The sequence below is a fragment of the Haliotis rufescens genome, unplaced genomic scaffold, assembly GCF_023055435.1.
Source record: "Haliotis rufescens isolate VD_foot unplaced genomic scaffold, xgHalRufe1.0.p SCAF_12, whole genome shotgun sequence".
NCBI lineage: Eukaryota > Metazoa > Mollusca > Gastropoda > Lepetellida > Haliotidae > Haliotis > Haliotis rufescens.
The window spans coordinates 15,575,162-15,595,686 of NW_025963802.1; the positions used below are offsets into that span (position 1 = coordinate 15,575,162).

At 42.3% G+C, this 20,525-nt stretch overlaps 1 protein-coding gene across 1 annotated transcript in view; it reads left to right on the forward strand.

Annotated features, from left to right (window-relative positions):
• Window positions 1-20,525, forward strand: part of LOC124146083 (cilia- and flagella-associated protein 99-like) — a 47,164-nt gene that overhangs the window by 17,719 nt on the left and 8,920 nt on the right. Inside the window, exons 3-12 of the mRNA XM_046516152.2 lie at window positions 611-705; window positions 2,741-2,853; window positions 3,760-3,851; window positions 4,043-4,101; window positions 13,882-13,989; window positions 14,271-14,423; window positions 15,103-15,191; window positions 17,250-17,454; window positions 18,870-18,928; window positions 19,352-19,434. Coding sequence (XP_046372108.2) covers window positions 611-705; window positions 2,741-2,853; window positions 3,760-3,851; window positions 4,043-4,101; window positions 13,882-13,989; window positions 14,271-14,423; window positions 15,103-15,191; window positions 17,250-17,454; window positions 18,870-18,928; window positions 19,352-19,434 — 1,056 coding nt within the window. The remainder of the gene's footprint in view (window positions 1-610; window positions 706-2,740; window positions 2,854-3,759; window positions 3,852-4,042; window positions 4,102-13,881; window positions 13,990-14,270; window positions 14,424-15,102; window positions 15,192-17,249; window positions 17,455-18,869; window positions 18,929-19,351; window positions 19,435-20,525) is intronic.

The following is a 20,525-nucleotide window of genomic DNA, read 5'->3' on the forward strand; positions in this document are numbered from 1 at the left end:
ATATGCAGTTAGCCTCATCAGATGGGGAAATTTATGCCTGGACAGCAATATCTAGCTAGCCTCATCAGTAAGGCAAGATGCTGCTGCAGTAAGTAATTAACCTCATCATTTTGGCATAGGAACAAAGCAACATCCGTGTGTGGTACGTTATTACCATGAGTTTAGCAGATTAACACTATTAGAGAAATGTGTAAGCTGCTTCATCAACAGAGAAGCTTGATAATGTTTAATTATCCCCCGCCACGAACTGGAAGGGGGATATAGGAAGGGGTGCTGTCCGTCCGTCATTCTGTCCGTCCATCATTCTGTTCTTCCGTCCTTCCATCTGTCATGTTTCGTTTCTGGAGCAGAACTAAAAATCAAGAGCGATATCTTTCCAAACTTGGCACATAGATAGGTCTAGTGGTGAACTGGTGCCTTTTGATATTTTGGGATTTTTGAAATGTTTATTTTTCAAGTTTCCATAGCATGACTTTGACTTAAGCGGTAGTGCTCGTTTCTGGAGAAATCTTGGAAACCGTACAATATTTCTTGCCTTGCCCACTACAGACATGTCATATTGATGGGGATATGAGTATTTCATGCTTATTTTCTGTGCTTTCTCTTCCAGTGATATGCTACATGATGTTGTTTCGCTTGGATGAACTTGGATTACCTCACCTGAGAAAATTTGTGCAGTCCCGGAGTGCCAGCAAACTGCATAAGGTAAGGAAGAGAATATATGGATGTCAACTTCTTTATTATAAGGAACACAATGTTTCGGAGTATATGCTTACTCCTTCATCAGGTGAATGAATGCCTTACTTACTTACTTACTTATCTTAGAGATTTTACGTGCGCTTTCCGACTCCAGCGTATTTCGCACACAGGCCCAGCCAGGCCATTTAATGTGTTTCCGAAAAGGGAAAAGTTGTTTGGCAACCCAGTAGGGGGGTTTTAGTGGTTGCTTATATAGAATATTGGAAATTTTGAGATTTGGAATAAATGCCGAGAGGGTTTGGGAGGAGAACTAAGGGAGCTGGGTATGGTAGTATGTTTGTTTGTTTATGTGATTTGGATTTGGTGGTTTATTGGGTTTTTAAATGCGATTTATTAGTCCTGTTTTGATTAAGAGTACGCCTAAGGCTTTGAATTTTTCTAGTTTATTTTGTGGGTTTAGGATTGCTTCTAGAGTAAGACTAAGAGCCTTATTTAGATTGAGGGTGGTTTGTAGTGTAGTTGGGTGTGTTAGGTAGTGGGTGCAGTGTATGAGTGCGTGTTCTGGGGTTTCTAGTTGCTTGCAGTGTGGGCAGTTTCCTGTTGCGTGTTTTTTTAATGAATGAATGAATGCCATGAGGCAGAGAGCATATATATGTACAAGTAAGGACAACAAAATGAATAAGATAACAAAAGGTGGAAAATAACAAAGGGTACAAGCTAACAAAGGAAACCAACAGATGATTGGGCGCTGATAGGTGATAAGCAATAGACAATGGAAGCCAACACTTAAGTTAAGTAAGTGGTAATGGACACTAGGCAAATGAGGGGGGGGGGGGGGGGGTATAATTAGCACTGATAGGTGTAAGAATGGACATGGCAAGGGGCAAATTGAAGCCAGCTAGGCTAATGCCTTTCAAAGACCGGTAAAAGGTAAGTTCATGGAGTAGGCCACCATTGGGATCCTGGGTTAGAATAGGTCCCCAGCAACCTATGCTTGTCGTTAGATGGATCAGGTCGTCAGACTCAGTGACTTGGTTGATGGATGTCATCGTATTCTGACAGTGTAGATTGTTGCTGACAATATCAATCACTGGATTGTTGGTTCCAAGTTGATCAGGTCATAAAGCTGGAATAGTGCTGAGGATGACTTTATCCCCCCCCCCCCCCACCCTCAATAAACTTTAATTGTATTTGATTCAAATGTGTGAGGAGAGTGGTATAAAATCAATACTCAAACCAGATTTATGGAAATTATCAATCTTGAGTTATTCAACATGTTACAATTAATGCCTGGTGCTTGGCATTAAGGGAATGAAACAAGGAGTGGTTGGCTTGGAGTCAGTAATCTTTGTCTGAGTAGGGTATTCATGTTAAAACTGCAGTATGGTTTCTCTGATTGAACTAGCTCTTAGAATTGTAATGAGTCTGGACAGGTACAAGTCATTCCCAGACAAATTCTGCGGTTAAATTATCACCATTCTGCAGTAAAATTAGCAAAATTCTGTGTCTAAAATTACAGAATTCTGTGGTAAGAATATAAATAATTCCCCATAAAACATTAATACAATCTCAGTCACTTTTCGAAAACTCTCATCCAAATCCAAAACGAAATGATTCCACAAACTGTAATTTTAAACAGTTATTGATTAAGACATAAATTATGCAAATAAATATGCATAGTGTCACTGATATTATAATACCACAAAAATGTTTCAAATGTTTCAAATGTCATTTTATTGCAGGATCACATTTCGTATCTTTGAATCACAGGTTAAATGTTTGGGCATCATTCGTTAGAAAAACTTGAAAATAATGAAAATTAGTGTGGTTGATAAAAATGGCAAATTCCATGTTTTTTCTGCAATTCTAAGGTGAGTTAGATTTTCTGCGAATATTTTCAAGAATGCAGAATCTTTCTGGGACTGGCAAACACACACACATATACGTGGCTATACAAGTTCAGTAGACTTGAATGCCACCGCACCTCCCTGAAACTGAGACCATGTTGGTTGCAGTTTTTAATTAATTTTTTGTATGGCAGTTCCTCAACTTCTTCCTGGATGAGAGGAACCTACTGACATGGGTGAAGGATCAGTGGGGCAAGTTCTATGAACAGAGTTTTGTAGAGGCAAATCTCCTGTCCCCCATACAGAGGTGAGTGTCTGACAGCGGAATCCCCTACATACATGTCCTTGGTGTCAGGACAGCTGTGCATGTTGTGCATGTTGCAGGTCTGATGGAGATGGTGACGTGCATGTTGCAGGTCTGGTGGAGATGGTGACGTGCATGTTGATGTTAGAGTTAAGATATGACTCCAAGGTCTTGGTTGAAAATGTAACATTTTCTCAAGCCTGAGTTTTATCTAACTTTTGAACTATCTAAATGCAAAAAGTACCAGAAAGAATAAGAAAATATTGGGATACCTTATTATGAAACAATACTGTAGTCACGCTATATAACAAATTCGATGAAAGTGGTTGAGAGAAAGGCCAAGTGCATTCAGACAACTGAAGTCAGTGATGTGTAATATGTATAGGATAAAACACACCTCTGTGGTTTTGGTTGAAAATGTTAAACCGCAAGTGGGGGAAAAGCCCAATGGTTTTCCTGAGCTCAAGGTTCAATATTTTCAACCAAATCTGTTGAGGCGTGTTTTATGCAACCTATGAACTGTCTAAATGCAAGAAGTACAAGAAAAAATAAGAAAACATTGAAAAACCCTTATAGTGAAATAATTGGGCCTGTCACGGTTTAAAAGGAATTTGATCAAAGCCAATGGTTATAACAAACAAAAATCAGTGGTTAAACCCTTTGAGTTTGATATAACCGTAATTTACTGTACTTTTCACAATGTTACAATGAGATGGCAAGATACCTACAATACCATAGGCATACCATAAGGTGGCAGGTTTAACTTAAGATTGTATTTGTGGCTGTCGGGTGGTGTATCAGATTGCTGTTGATACTGTATCAGATTGCTGTCGGTGCTGTGTCAGGTGGCTGTGAGAGCTGTTGGCGATGATGACACATGTTGATGTGTTGATGTTGTGGATGTTGCAGGTGGCTGCCGGAGCTGCAGGAGATGGTGACGTGCATGAAGGACAAGCTGGACCACAAGGTGAAGCCCAAGAAGAAGGTGGCCCCCGCCACAGGTGGGTCTGGCAACAGTCACATCTGGTCTAGGGTTAGGACAGATAATTGGGACCAGACAATCAGTGATTGATATTATGTTTTGTTTGATTATTATAGTACATGTAGTGATATTATGAGTACATGTGACAAAGTACATGTAATCATGTGACAATGTGAAACTATGTGTTGACAAAATGTGTTTCTTTCACAGAGATGAAACCTTTCAATCTGACACAACCAAAAGCAAGAAGTATTCCAGTGCCAGAGCCAGTGAGTACAACACAATCTATTCTTTTCTCTCTGCCCTTTCCTCTCCTTCCTCCTCTTCCCTACTCTCTCTCTCTCTCTCTCTCTCTCTCTCTCTCTCTCTCTCTCTCTCTCTCTCTCTCTCTCTCTCTCTCTCTCTCCCTCTCAATCCTTCCTACACTCACCCCTCTCCTCTCTAACCTCCCTTTCCCTTGTGTCATTCTTTTCTCTCTGCCCTCTCCTCTCCTTCCTCCTCTTCCCTACTCTCTCTCTCTCTCTCTCTCTCTCTCTCTCTCTCTCTCTCTCTCTCACAACCCAGTACAACACAACTCTCTCTCTCACAACCCAGTACAACACAACTCTCTCTCTCTCACTCTCTCTCTCTCTCTCTCTCTCTCTCTCTCTCTCTCTCTCTCTCTCTCTCTCTCTCTCTCCATCTCTCCCTCTCAATCCTTCCTACACTCACCCCTCTCCTCTGCCCTCTCCTCTCTAACCTCCCTTTCCCTTGTGTCATTCTCTTTCCCCCTCTCCTCTTCCTCCCACTCTCCCCTACTACTCTACTCAACTTCTAAATGAGCTCAGAAGGATGTGGGTGTGTATGTTTGTTTTCAGGGCCATGCCATCATTGCCTCCAGTGTAATGTGTCCTCAAACCATAAAAAGAGTTTTAAAGGAAAGAATGCACTTTGTAATTACAAGCTTCAATAATCAGTTTATTAAAATGAGTGGTAGTATTTCATTGGATTACTGACAGAAGTGCTATCATGCATGATTTAATTGATATGGTGCTATTGTGTGTCACATTCAACTGTTGCCATCCTTTCTGATAGCATGCTTTGTGATAGCAGGTAACCAATTTCCTTTAATAATATTCCAAACTGAAAGCCATTATTGAAAGGTTTTGATTACCCAACCGCGGTTTTCAGTTTAACTTTAAAAAAACATATATGTGTTTGATTGAAATAGGTTGTTTCATAAATCCTTTTTCTTGTTTTTGACCTTTGTTCTAGAAGTAATTTCATCCAAAGTTTGATTTCAACTTTCCCTGCTTCTGGGCATATTGTGAAATGTCTGTAAAATGAAAAGCTTCAGTGGTTGTGTGTATGTTTTAGCTGTGGCTGTGCCGTTGGAAAGATGTTTGTGTAATCAGTTGGTTATTGGGTATTGTTTCTTGCCAGTAATATTAAGCTTCGAACAAAATGGATTCATTGATGCTGATGTAGATGGAGGGTGTGTCCCACTGATGCTAGTTTAGAAAATCAGAATCATACCCATGCTTGTGTGTTTCAACAAAGTGGTACATGTCTTAATTCTCACACAGCAAGCTGAGATGTGCCTGAAACACAAAAACAACCCACTCACTCACTCACTCACTCACTCACTCACTCACTCACTCACTCACTCACTCACTCACTCACTCACTCACTCACTCACTCACTCACTCGTAAAGTAATAATACAATCACCAAAACCTGTGATTTGGATAAATTCATTGAGATTAAGGTAAAAATGGAAGAGAGCTTTTAAGTTTAACGATAGGTTCATAATTTCGTCACTTTTCAATTGTGACATCATGATGCCACCATTGCTACAGATTTGTGTCTTTGATATTAAAAGGAACTTTGATTGGCCGATGTTGATATGTTTGATATTGAAAGGCACTGGTGAGAAGTGATCTATGCAGTTAAGACAATGATAATAGAAGGACAGGAGAGTTAAGAAATAATGTCTTTGAACTGAATCACCTTGTGGTGATTCTGGTTTAGAATAGGTCCCCAGCAACCTATGCTAGTTGTAAGAAGTGACTTGATGGATTGGGTGATCAGGTTTGGTGACTCGATGGATTGGGTAATCAGGTTTGGTGACGTGATGGATTGGGTGATCAGGTTTGGTGACTTGATGGATTGGGTGATGTGGTTTGGTGACTTGATGGATTGGGTGATCGGGTTTGGTGATGTGATGGATTGGGTTATCAGGTTTGGTGAAGTGATGGATTGGGTGATCAGGTTTAGTGACGTGATGGATTGGTAGATCAGGTTTGGTGACTTGATGGATTGGGTGATCAGGTTTGTGACTCGATGGATTGGGTGATCAGGTTTGGTGACATGATAGATTGGGTGATCAGGTTTGGTGACTTGATGGATTGGGTGATCAGGTTTGGTGAAGTGATGGATTGGGTGATCAGGTTTGGTGACGTGATGGAGTGGATGATTAGGTTTGGTGACTCGATGGATTCGGTGATCATGTTTGGTGACATGATAGATTGGGTGATCAGGTTTGGCGACTCGATGGATTGGGTGATCAGGTTTTGTGACGTGATGGATTGGATGATCAGGTTTAGTGACTCGATGGATTTGGTGATCAGGTTTGGTGACTTGATGGATTGGGTGATCAGGTTTGGTGACGTGATAGATTGGGTGATCAGGTTTGGCGACTCGATGGATTGGGTGATCAGGTTTGGTGACGTGATGGATTGGATGATCAGGTTTGGTGACTCGATGGATTGGGTGATCAGGTTTGGTGACTTGATGGATTGGGTGATCAGGTTTGGTGACGTGATAGATTGGGTGATCAGGTTTGGCGACTCGATGGATTGGGTGATCAGGTTTGGTGACGTGATGGATTGGATGATCAGGTTTGGTGACTCGATGGATTGGGTGATCAGGTTTGGTGACTTGATGGATTGGGTGATCAGGTTTGGTGACGTGATAGATTGGGTGATCAGGTTTGGCGACTCGATGGATTGGGTGATCAGGTTTGGTGACATGATGGATTGGGTGATCAGGTTTGGTGACTCGATGGATTGGGTGATCAGGTTTGGTGACGTGATGGATTGGGTGATCAGGTTTGGTGACTTGATGGATTGGGTGATGAGGTTTGGCGACTCGATGGATTGGGTGATCAGGTTTGGTGACTCGATGGATTGGGTGATCAGGTTTGGTGACTCGATGGATTGGGTGATCAGGTTTGGTGACGTGATGGATTGGGTGATCAGGTTTGGTGACTTGATGGATTGGGTGATGTGGTTTGGTGACTCGATGGATTGGGTGATCAGGTTTGGTGATGTGATGGATTGGGTGATCAGGTTTGGTGACATGATTGATTGGGTGATCAGGTTTGGTGACTTGATGGATTGGGTGATCAGGTTTGGTGACGTGATGGATTGGGTGATCAGGTTTGGTGACTCGATGGATTGGGTGATCAGGTTTGGTGATGTGATGGATTGGATGATCAGGTTTGGTGACATGATGGATTGGGTGATCAGGTTTGGTGACTTGATGGATTGGGTGATGTGGTTTGGTGACTCGATGGATTGGGTGATCAGGTTTGGTGATGTGATGGATTGGGTGATCAGGTTTGGTGACATGATTGATTGGGTGATCAGGTTTGGTGACTTGATGGATTGGGTGATCAGGTTTGGTGACGTGATGGATTGGGTGATCAGGTTTGGTGACTCGATGGATTGGGTGATCAGGTTTGGTGATGTGATGGATTGGATGATCAGGTTTGGTGACATGATTGATTGGGTGATCAGGTTTGGTGACTTGATGGATTGGGTGATCAGGTTTGGTGACGTGATGGATTGGGTGATCAGGTTTGGTGACTCGATGGATTGGGTGATCAGGTTTGGTGATGTGATGGATTGGATGATCAGGTTTGGTGACATGATTGATTGGGTGATCAGGTTTGGTGACTTGATGGATTGGGTGATCAGGTTTGGTGACGTGATGGATTGGGTGATCAGGTTTGGTGACTCGATGGATTGGGTGATCAGGTTTGGTGACTTGATGGATTGGGTGATCAGGTTTGGTGACGTGATAGATTGGGTGATCAGGTTTGGCGACTCGATGGATTGGGTGATCAGGTTTGGTGACATGATGGATTGGGTGATCAGGTTTGGTGACTCGATGGATTGGGTGATCAGGTTTGGTGACGTGATGGATTGGGTGATCAGGTTTGGTGACTTGATGGATTGGGTGATGAGGTTTGGCGACTCGATGGATTGGGTGATCAGGTTTGGTGACTCGATGGATTGGGTGATCAGGTTTGGTGACTCGATGGATTGGGTGATCAGGTTTGGTGACGTGATGGATTGGGTGATCAGGTTTGGTGACTTGATGGATTGGGTGATGTGGTTTGGTGACTCGATGGATTGGGTGATCAGGTTTGGTGATGTGATGGATTGGGTGATCAGGTTTGGTGACATGATTGATTGGGTGATCAGGTTTGGTGACTTGATGGATTGGGTGATCAGGTTTGGTGACGTGATGGATTGGGTGATCAGGTTTGGTGACTCGATGGATTGGGTGATCAGGTTTGGTGATGTGATGGATTGGATGATCAGGTTTGGTGACATGATTGATTGGGTGATCAGGTTTGGTGACTTGATGGATTGGGTGATCAGGTTTGGTGACGTGATGGATTGGGTGATCAGGTTTGGTGACTCGATGGATTGGGTGATCAGGTTTGGTGACTCGATGGATTGGATGATCAGGTTTGGTGACATGATGGATTGGGTGATCAGGTTTGGTGACATGATGGATTGGGTGATCAGGTTTAGTGACTCGATGGATTGGGTGATCAGGTTTGGTGACGTGATGGATTGCAGGTCACTGTTCCCAAACAGTGTTTCTCAAACATATCAAGCACTGAATTGTCTGGTCCACACTCAATTATTTACATGCTCTACCATCATTTAGCTTAGTATGATGTTAAACAACAAACAAAACAAACAAAGGAATACAGATAACAATATAAGAGTCAGTAGTTTGCAAAGTTTTCACAGTTGAATTATTTTGGTTACTATCTTTACTCACATGTTCAGGAATATTTGTTTTTGATTTTTATTTAACGCTACTCTTAGTAATATTCCAGCTATATGAGGACAGTTTGTAAATAATTGAGTCTGAACCAAGCAATCTAGTGATTTACATCTTGATCATCGATCTACGCATTTGGGATACAATGGCATGCATCAATCAAGTCAGCGAGCCTGACAAACTGATCCCCTTAGTTGCCTCTTGCGACAAGCATGGGTTGCTGAAGACCAATCCTGACCCAGATCTTAAAAGGGTGGGGAAATATTAAGGGGGATTAAGGTGCACAATTTTCCATTCCCATCCAATCTCAAGGTATGGCTACTGCCCCAAACCAACACAGTCCTTTCCATCTTATAGTCTCACTGGAGTTATTACCTCAATTTAGAGGTGATATTGTCATGCCTGAAGCAAGCCATTGATTGAGACTCCCAATGAGCGTTGCGGATGCTGTGTGTGGCACAAACCGACAAAGATTCCAAGTTGAGGTCTATGGATATTGATCTGTCCGGAAAATACAAGAATACTTATTTTCCCTCTCAACTGAGACATACACAGAAAACTATGAATACCAGTAGGAATGAATTACATCATCAGATAGAAGCTCTTGGGGTTCTTTATGTGTGTCACAAGATGGTTTCCAAAATGAAATCGGTTCCAACAGAAGTAAATTGTGAAATCAGTAAATCACGAAACACAATAATGAATAGTCAATAAATTATATTGAAACACAGAGTTTAAGGTTTACAATAAAAAAAAAAGGTAATATGATGGGTCGAATAAGTGGAACAGTAAGTAACAGGCCTTAAAATTAATGTAAGTGGACTCTGTAATGTTCAGAATTTTAGCACTGTCGAATGTCTTGATATAAGCCTGGCTCCGTTCTTGAATCCGGAATAGTGTTCAAAGGTGGCAGGAATTTGCTGTTTTAATAAGGTATCCAGTTGCACTTGGCTTGTAGATAAGATGCAAGTAAGATTAAGAAAAGGCCCTGATCTTGATCTCATACAGATATAGCCAGCCTTTTAGAAACTGTTCCATCTCAAAACTTCTTGAATGATCAGGGGGCACGGGTGGCCCAGTTGTCTAAGGCGCCGCGATTCGCTGTGCAGACTTGCGTCCCTTGGGCACGCCACAAACCTGTGATTGCGGGTTCGAATCCGGTTCACCCCGATTATGTTTCTAGGTTTGTCAGCACCATACCCGTGCTCGTGGGTTTCACTGAAGTGGTAAACGTCTGAGACCTGCATCACTTCAGGCTTTCCTCCCACATTAAGCTGACACGCTGTGATATAACTGGAATACTGTTAAAAGCAGCGTTAAACCCAACTCACTCACTCACTCACTCACTCACTCTTGAATGATCAAGCCTGTTGTGTTTGTAAACTAGGGCTGGGACAAGTCCAAATTTACTACCCGGGTACCCACCCCCTATTACCCGACCCAACCCAGGTACCCACTGTAGGTCTCAGGAGATGTCTCAAAATGTCCGAATGGGAACATTTTTAGCATAGCCCTGGCAAAATGTATTTAGATACAAGTATTAAACTATCTGGTCATTCATACACTGAAGTTGAATTAAGTTATATCTTTATTCAAACATATGAAAAATCAGAAGGAATGGGTGCTCAGTCAGAAAGAAATGCGAACATTAGTGACTTGTAGTTTAACCATAGAGTTCTAGATAATTTTTGTCATTAAACAATATATCACGTGACTAACCACGGGTCCGGGTAGTCCTGTGGGTACCCGGGTCCTACTCAGTACCCACCCAACCCAGGAACCCGAGTTACCCATTCCATCCCTATCGTAAACAACCAGGGGCAGATTACTCCAAATTCCACTTTTGAAAGTAGGGTACAACATCCTTGCTCTCTTTGTTAATGCTGCGATTAGCTGTGATCAGATTATATGTAAATAATTGAGTCTGGACCAGACAATCCTTTGATCGACATGATGTGCATCGATCTATTCAATTGGGATACGATGACATGCATCAACCATGTCGCAAACCTGACTACCCAATCCTGTTAGACCAATTCTAACCAGGATCTTCAGATAATACCTCATGCATATGAATACGTCCACTATTGAGGAAGGTGGTTACTCTCAGGGATCGATATATCCAAGCTGCATCAGTGCAGGTAAAACATTGTTAGTGCAGGTAACTTGTATTGCCAGCTTGCACCCAGTGCAGGTAACCTTTTTTCACCACAAGTGCATGGCAGCAGATATATTTTATAAAAGTGGAAATCTTCAATTTTTAGAACTGGCTGCAAATCTTTTAGAATCAAAGAAACAAAAGTTCATGAAAAAAGTGAAATACACAGATGGTCTGAATGCAGTGAACTTGCAGAACTAATTCTTCACAATTACCACTAGAACAGTCACTCATGAGGTTACAATCACAACAAGCAGACACTTTGAAACTTCTGTTTAAGGTTGTTTTCTGGAAATCAAGATGTGAAAAGCCAAATACAGATTTCCTCAAAATAAAATACTGGAGCACATTCTCAAGTTTATTTTCTCTTTGAATTTATTTAATATTCAAAATAACTGAAAATACAGTGTATGATAAAATGGTGCAGCCAATATTTTGGTGTTGCAGCCTGATTAAATCACTTGGTTGCACCTTGTGCAAGTGGTAAAATAGAATGAAATCGTATCCTGACAGTACTTGATGCTGGTTGTTTGCGTGTCATCGTACCCCAACCAAGTGTATGGTTGCCCCTACAAACAATAGTAATTTACTACTATTACAGGCTGCCAAACTGGAATATTTTTTAACGAGTGTATTCAACAAATTTCCTTACTCACTATGCCATGTTAGTGTGTTTCAACCACGCCATGTCCAAAAGCCCTTTAAATCCTATCCTTCTATCCCCATTAATGTTATAATGATAGTGCCAAATGCTGCAATTGTTAAAATTATGCAACCCCTGCAATTACCCATAACAAGCATAATGATTGCTGTCAGGCAGAAACAACTCTGTTATTACATGGTGTATGTATATAATCTGGTAATTATTCCCCGTCTTTATTCCGTCACCCCGAAGCTCCCAAGACACGCAGATGCAATCCATTCACGCAGCAAGCGCGATCTGCTGACTAGATAATTGTCGGTGAGACATCTGCCAGGCGTCGTCATTATTTTCAGGATTCTTCTATAATGACTGATAATTATCTGTCCTGCCGTGTCTGATTATTCATGAGCGTTTATTTCCCTCCTGTCTGACTATGTCTTGTACGTGTGCATAGGGTGTCTTCAGGACCAGTTGCTTGTGCTATTTGATTACATGTTACGGTGAATGGGGATTGCGATTGTATTAAGGGGAGATAAAAAAATAATTTTTTTCAGTTTATGTGATATACTACTTTGCAATTGAACAATGGAATCAAATATTATGTATCACCTAAAACTGAGATTGCTACAATGAAAGTTCATCCCGTGTTTTGGTGGCCATTGTACATCATCGGTTACCATGACATCCCAATCAAATTAATAACATCACTACTCTCTCTGTCTCTGAAGCTGGTTAGTTGTAACGTTACTAATGGTATGCTTGTGTTCCTTGTCAGAACCTCTGGTCTGTGGAATGGTCACATATTGTATGCTTGCGTTCCTTGTCAGATCCTCTAGTCTATTGAATGGTCACATATTGTATGCTTGCGTTCCTTGTCAGATCCTCTGGTCCATTGAATGGTCACATATTGTATGCTTGCGTTCCTTGTCAGATCCTCTGGTCTATTGAATGGTCACATATTGTATGCTTGCGTTCCTTGTCAGAACCTCTGGTCTATTGAATGGTCACATATTGTATGCTTGTGTTACTTGTCAGAACCTCTGGTCTATTGAATGGTCACATATTGTATGCTTGCGTTCCTTGTCAGAACCTCTGGTCTATTGAATGGTCACATATTGTATGCTTGCGTTCCTTGTCAGATCCTCTGGTCTGTGGAATGGTCACATATTGTATGCTTGTGTTCCTTGTCAGATCCTCTGGTCTATGGAATGGTCACATATTGTATGCTTGTGTTCCTTGTCAGAACCCTGGTCTATGGAATGGTAGCTTTAATATATTATATGCTTGTGTTTCTTGTCAGAACCCTGGTCTATTGAATGGTCACATATTGTATGCTTGTGTGCCTTGTCAGAACCTCTGGTCTATTGAATGGTCACATATTGTATGCTTGTGTGCCTTGTCAGAACCTCTGGCCTATTGAATGGTCACATATTGTATGCTTGTAATCCTTGTCAGAACCTCTGGTCTATTGAATGGTCACATATTGTATGCTTGTAATCCTTGTCAGATCCTCTGGTCGTTGGAATGGTCGCATATTGTATGCTTGTGTTCCTTGTCACGAACCCTGGTCTGTGGAATGGTCACATATTGTATGCTTGTGTTCCTTGTCAGAACCCTGGTCTATGGAATGGTCACATATTGTATGCTTGTGTTCCTTGTCAGAACCCTGGTCTATGAAATGGTCACATATTGGATGCTTGTGTTCCTTGTCAGAACCCTGGTCTATTGAATGGTCACATATTGGATGCTTGTGTTCCTCGTCAGATCCTCTGGTCTGTGGAATGGTCACATATTGTATGCTTGTGTTCCTTGTCAGAACCCTGGTCTATGGAATGGTAGCTTTAATATATGATATGCTTGTGTTCCTTGTCGGATCCTCTGGTCTGTGGATTGGTCACATATTGGATGCTTGTGTTCCTTGTCAGATCCTCTGGTCTTTGGAATGGTCACATATTGTATGCTTGTGTTCCTTGTCAGAACCTCTGGTCTATTGAATGGTAATTTATTGAATGCTTGTGTTCCTTGTCAGATCCTCTGGCCTATTGAATGGTCACATGTTGTATGCTTGTGTGCCTTGTCAGAACCTCTGGTCTATTGAATGGTCACATATTGTATGCTTGTGTTCCTTGTCAGAACCTCTGGTCTATGGAATGGTAACTTATTGGATGCTTGTGTGCCTTGTCAGATCCCTCAGCTGCAGAAGCACACTCCACCCCCGTCTGGACTGTACCGGACCCCCTCAGAGTTCGACCGCATCAATAGACAGAAGGAGGTCAACCGCAGAGCTGCCGAGGTACTACAGCCAGCAACAAGTTCCTTCAGCTAGAATCGACTCACTGTTAATTCATAAGAGAATCAATCTTGTCAGAGCCAAACTGTCTGAATATCAGTTTCATATATAAATTATAAGCTGCTGGTCCATTGGAAATGACAGAAATCAAAGGAAATGTATGTTCAAATGATGTTAATTCCCATCTCAGGTGCAGAGTCTGTATATCGGAACTTTAATGTCACATATATAATGTTTCATGTATAATGTTTCATGTATAATGCCTCATGTATGTAATGCTTCAGGAGAGGCTGATGGAAGCATCCAGGATTCAGTTTGCGTGTGCCAACCCAGAGAAGTCTCAGAAGGCAAAGGAAGTTCTCAATAACATCATGTCAGAAGAGGACTGCAAACTGGACTTTGACAAGCATAAAGCCCACCCTGTGCCTGGATTTCTGGTGAGTTCTGGAATATGCAAACATAAACCATCCTGTCCTAGAACACACCAACATGAAGCCACCCTGTCCTAGAACATACCAACATGAAGGCACCCTTTCCTAGAATATACCAACATAAACCATCCTGTCCTAGAACATACCAACATGAAGCCACCCTGTCCTAGAATATACCAACATGAAGCCACCCTGTCCTAGAATATAGCAACTTTAAGCCACTCTGTCCTAGAACATACCAACATAAAGCCATCCTGTCCTAGAACATACCAACATAAAGCCACCCTGTCCTAGAACATACCAACATAAAGCCATCCTGTCCTAGAACATAGCAACTTTAAGCCACTCTGTCCTAGAACATACCAACTTAAAGCTAACCTGTCCTAGAACATAGCAACTTTAAGCCACTCTGTCCTAGAACATACCAACTTAAAGCTAACCTGTCCTAGAACATAGCAACTTTAAGCCACTCTGTCTTTGATATATAAGTAAAGGCAACCTGTTGTGTGGGGTCCTGGTGACTCCTTGAATGTACATCCAACCGTGTTGAGACACTGCTATAAACATGGTTAGCACTCTGGGTAAAATGTCTGTTTTAGGGTACAGTTCTGTCTGAATGACTTAACTGTATTTGGAGTAACTTGAATACAGTTTTAGGTTAGTGACCTCCTTAACTTATTTTCAGACCAAGGAGGTTCCAGTTAAACTGAATGCGGCCAGTATTCTCAGAGAAGGCTTGCTGTACCATCGCAAAGAGTCTGAGGAGATGAAGAAGTAAACATTTTAGTACATCTGATTTGTAGAATGCTGAGACGAAACGAAGTAGTTTGACAAGAATGCATTATGACAAATGAGTATATATTTGATAGTGTTAGTATGTTCTGTGATATGGTAAATGATTCTTTGTTACTTAGATTGCTTGTGTTAAAATTATGACTCTTCTCAAGCTGTCAGTTTGCACTATGGAGTTATCTCCCCTGATGTGTTTTTCTTTAGGTGTGTTTCAATGCTTGAAGACAGAAAGCAAAAATATTTTTAATCTGAGGCATGAAGTAAATGGTTAAGTGACTGGTCATTTATTTTAGTGTGGTGGTGGGCCAGTTTTCTCTCTTGTTGGTAATGTTGGTGCAAAGATTTGTTTCCTTTAAGAAGACAATGGTTTTGCTGGAGACAAATGACAATAGGACATTTTGATGATTTTATTAAGTTTTGATAAAACATTATTTTATATCATTAACAAATTTGATTAATACCTTTAGTCAGTGTCCTAGAACATGAAGAGATGTGAAACCCTGTTTACGATTGTGGGTGTGTTGTAATAAGCCACCTTCCCGAGGCAAGGGAGTGAACTGACTATAAAAGTCCCGTTTCCACCCTTGCAGAACTAGGCTGGAATTATGGAGCTATATTTTGTCTGGACTCGCAAGTATGCATAGTCGAAATCACATAACGAAAACAACATCTGGTTCGTAAACTCCAGCGCAGATTTCGGTCGACTCCAGGATTTGCAAAGCATGTGTACCATCAACTTAGCATCAACAGATTTCTTTCAAATCTTGGCATGTTTTTAATCAAGGTGCTCTTGTGATTTGATACACTTTGCAAAGTAAGACCTGTTAGCAATGACTGCGAAAATGCAGTATAAAAAAAAGTCATGTCAAACAGCATGTGTTGCGCTTCGGTGCTCTTCAGAACACATCAGGGAAGAATTCTACCTTTGCAGTTTTGTGATTTGTAATTTGTGTTATGTCAGTTGAGGGAAAACAGTTCTGTGTAGCCTCATCCCAAATTCTTCGGTCCTCCTGCACCATGTGAACTGGCACCTGTTCATTTAGCCAAATAGACAATCAGCTGCATATTGTTTGGCTTTATGTTGCTAACACTGCTAACTTTGTTTGGTTGCATTTCCACAGTCAACCGATGTTCTTGTCAGGGTTCGGGGGCACGGGTGTCCCAGTCGTCTAAGGCGCCGCGATTCGCTGTGCAGAGTTGCGTCCCTTGGGCACGCCAGAAACCTATGATTGTGGGTTCGAATCCCGGTTCGCCCCAATTATGTTTCTAGGTTTGTCAGCACCATACCCGTGCTCGTGGGTTTCACCGAAGTGGTAAACGTCTGAGCCAATCATCATTTTGGGCTTTCCTCCCACATTAAGCTGACACGCCGTTATGTAACTGGAATAATGTTAAAAGCGGCGTTAAACTCAACTCACTCACTCTTGTCAGGGTTCACAATCAGCCAATCAAATGCTAGAATAACTGAAAAGTGACAACTGAACATATCAGAAATATGTACACCAATGGGTTTTACCCTGTGGGCAATTATGTCCAAAACTATTTATGCATTTATCAATAAACTTGGTATGCATTCTCTAAAAGACAGACAGACAGGGTCCTTTGTTTATTAGGTTTTGATTAAGATTAGTCAAAGGTCAAGGTCAGCATTCATTTTTTTGTAAAACATGGTAATATTTTGTCAGGTAGTCTCTATTTTTAGTTTCCAAAGTTAATAAGAAATACTACGTTTGTTGATATGTGGTCCCGATGGATGTCACTAATGAGGTTAATGCATACCATTATGGAACCTTTTTCGAGTAACATTTCAATGTTGATTTTGAATTTCCGATGTAAGGAATTGTTTTGATATTGTGTTTTGATGTTTAATCAGTCATTTTTTCTACTTATTTGAGCTTCATTGATCTAGTTTCAAAATGGTCACGCTGCCATGATATGCTGTATTAGTAGCATCAAACAAACATGGCGGATGGGTATCCAGTGTTCTGTGGTGTACCTAAAGTAAGACTAGAACATGACACGATCCCTGTGATGTTGCAGGCTGGAGAACCTGGAGGCTGGGGCGCGAGATTCCTCTGCTTTTATGCGCTGGCAATCCGATATGAGGCAGCGGGACTTGGAGGTGCAATTGGCGGAAATTGAGCGCCGGCGCCTTGAGGGCAAGCTAAGCCATGAAGAGGCCATCTTGGCCCGACAGAACCTGATCCGGGACAACAAGAGCAAAGTACAGGACATGAAGAAAGAGGTAGGTCACATGCTCCATTTGTCACTTGTCAAACTATAAATTCCCCAAACAAATAATTTTTCTATCACGAGTCTGCATTCTAACATGATGCTAATAAACATTTTTTACGATGTGATGAATATGTTTCTTAGATTTGTGGTAATATGAAATTATTCAAAACAATCCTAACCTTTGAACATCTTAAGTGAGTGTACTGTGCCACTGCCAGTACTTAGATAGGATGACATCCTCTCAATTCAATATTAAATGGATTGCCTCTGTGATCTAGTGGCTAGAGCATCTGCCCTGAGATCGCCTCTGTGGTCTAGTGGCTAGAGCATCTGCCCTGAGACCGCCTCTGTGGTCTAGTGGCTAGAGCATCTGCCCTGAGATCGCCTCTGTGATCTAGTGGCTAGAGCATCTGCCCTGAGACCGCCTCTGTGATCTAGTGGCTAGAGCATCTGCCCTGAGATCGCCTCCATGGTCTAGTGGCTAGAGCATCTGCCTGAGATCGCCTCTGTGGTCTAGTGGCTAGAGCATCTGCACTTGGACCGCCTCCATGGTCTTGTGGATATCTGCCCTGAGATTGCCTTTATGGTCTAGTGGCGAGAGCATCTGCCCTGAGATCGCCTCTGTGGTCTAGTGGCTAGAGCTTCTGCCCTTGGACTGCCTCTATGGTCTAGTGGATATCTGCCCTGAGATTGCCTCTGTGGTCTAGTGGCTAGAGCATCTGCCCTGAGATCACCTCTGTGGTCTAGTGGCTAGAGCTTCTGCCCTTGGACCGCCTCTATGGTCTAGTGGATATCTGCCCTGAGATTGCCTCTGTGGTCGTGGCTAGAGCATCTGCACTTGGACCGCCTCCATGGTCTAGTGGCTAGAGCATCTGCCCTGAGATCTCCTCTATGGTCTAGTGGCTAGAGCATCTGCCCTGAGATCTCCTCTATGGTCTAGTGGCTAGAGCATCTGCCCTGAGATCACCTCTGTGCTTTAGTGGATAGAGCATCTGCCCTGAGATCGCCTCCATGGTCTAGTGGCTAGAGCATCTGCCCAGACATTGCCTCCATGGTCTAGTGGATATCTGTACTTGGACCACCTCCATGGTCTAGTGGATATCTGCCCGAAATGTGGAAGGTCAGTGGTTCGATCCCCTGTCTGCATCAATGGTACTTGTTGTTTCCCTCCCTGGTGCTCGGCATTATTGGGATAAATCAAGTACTGGTTGGATTAGAGTCAGTATCCATGTTAAACTGCAGCATGGCATCTCAGTGGGCTAGAACCTATGAAACCGTCATTCCAGACATGTATAAGCAGCCACACACACACACGCTTATGCATGCACGTAACTTTTTAAGTACCATAATCTTGAACTAGAGGTTAGACCCATTTCACCTGACCTCAATGGTGACTTAACGATGGTGCTTTGTTTCTTCTTTTAGACTGAGGAGCTGATGAAGGAGTTCCTGGAGAAGAAGTTCCAAGAGGAGCAGATGATGAAGTGAGTCATGAGGCCGAGCTAGTCCCAGAGTTAAGACATAATTTACCTCACCGTAGTTCAGTGAAACTTTTATGGTCCACTATGGACCGCCTCCATGGTCCAGCATCTGCCTGGAGAGCTGATGGTTGTGGGTCAATCCCCGGCCTTGTCATACCAAAAGACGTTAAAAGATGGTACTTGGCGTTCGGCATAAGGGGCTAAAACTAGGACTGGTCGGCTAGGAGTCAGTATACTGTGTCTGAGTGGGATATTCATGTTAAACTGCGGCATGGTATCTCAGTTGGCTAGCACTATAATATCGGCATTAGTCTGCAAGCAGCCACACACAGACACAAACACACAGAGCTACGTTAAGCCCCATTTCTCCTACAGCATGTGTGATGTGGAGGGTGATGAGTGATAACAAGTGGTACTATTTTCCAGACAACTTGTGGAGGACACAATGCAGGGTCACAGAAACGCCAAGGATGCAAAAAAGAAATTACAGGAGTACAAACAGAAAATAGGTTGGTGTGATTGTATTAACAAATGTGAACTTGTCATATTGGCTCCATGGGAATCCTGGGTAGAATTGGTCCAAAATATCCTATATCCTATGCTTATCATATCAGGTAGAATTGGTCCCAATTAACCTATGGCTGTCATATTACACCCCAATGGGAATAATGGGTGGAATTGGTCCAAAAAAAATCGATGCTTGTCATATTGCCCTGCAATGGGAATTATCAGTGGAATTGGTCCCAAATAATATATGCTTGTCATATTGCCCTGCAATGGGAATTATGGGTGGAATTTGTCCCGTGTAAGCTGTGCTTGTCATATTGCCCCCATGGGAATTATCGGTGGAATTTGTCCCGTATAAGCTATGCTTCTCATATTGCCCACATGGGAATAATGGGTAGAATTTGTCCCAAGTAAGCTGTGCTTCTCATCTTGCCCCCATGGGAATTATGGGTGGAATTTGTCCCAAGTAAGCTGTGCTTGTCATATTGCCCCCATGGGAATTATTGGTGGAATTTGTCCCGTGTAAGCTGTGCTTGTCATATTGCCCAATGGGAATTATGGGTGGAATCTGTCCCGTGTAAGCTATTCTTCTCATATTGCCCCCATGGGAATTATGGGTAGAATTTGTCTCAAGTAAGCTGTGCTTGTCCTATTGCCCTGCAATGGGAATTATCAGTGGAATTGGTCCCAAATAATATATGCTTGTCATATTGCCCTGCAATGGGAATAATGGGAAGAATTTGTCCCAAGTAAGCTGTGCTTCTCATATTGCCCCCATGGGAATTATGGGTGAAATTTGTCCCGTGTAAGCTATTCTTCTCATATTGCCCACATGGGAATTATGGGTAGAATTTGTCTCAAGTAAGCTGTGCTTCTCATATTGCCCTGCAATGGGAATTATCGGTGGATTTGGTCCCATGTAAGCTGTGCTTGTAATATTGCCCCCATGGGAATTATGGGTGGAATTTGTCCCGTGTAAGCTGTGCTTGTCATATTGCCCCCATGGGAATTATCGGTGGAATTTGTCCCGTATAAGCTATGCTTCTCATATTGCCCACATGGGAATAATGGGTAGAATTTGTCCCAAGTAAGC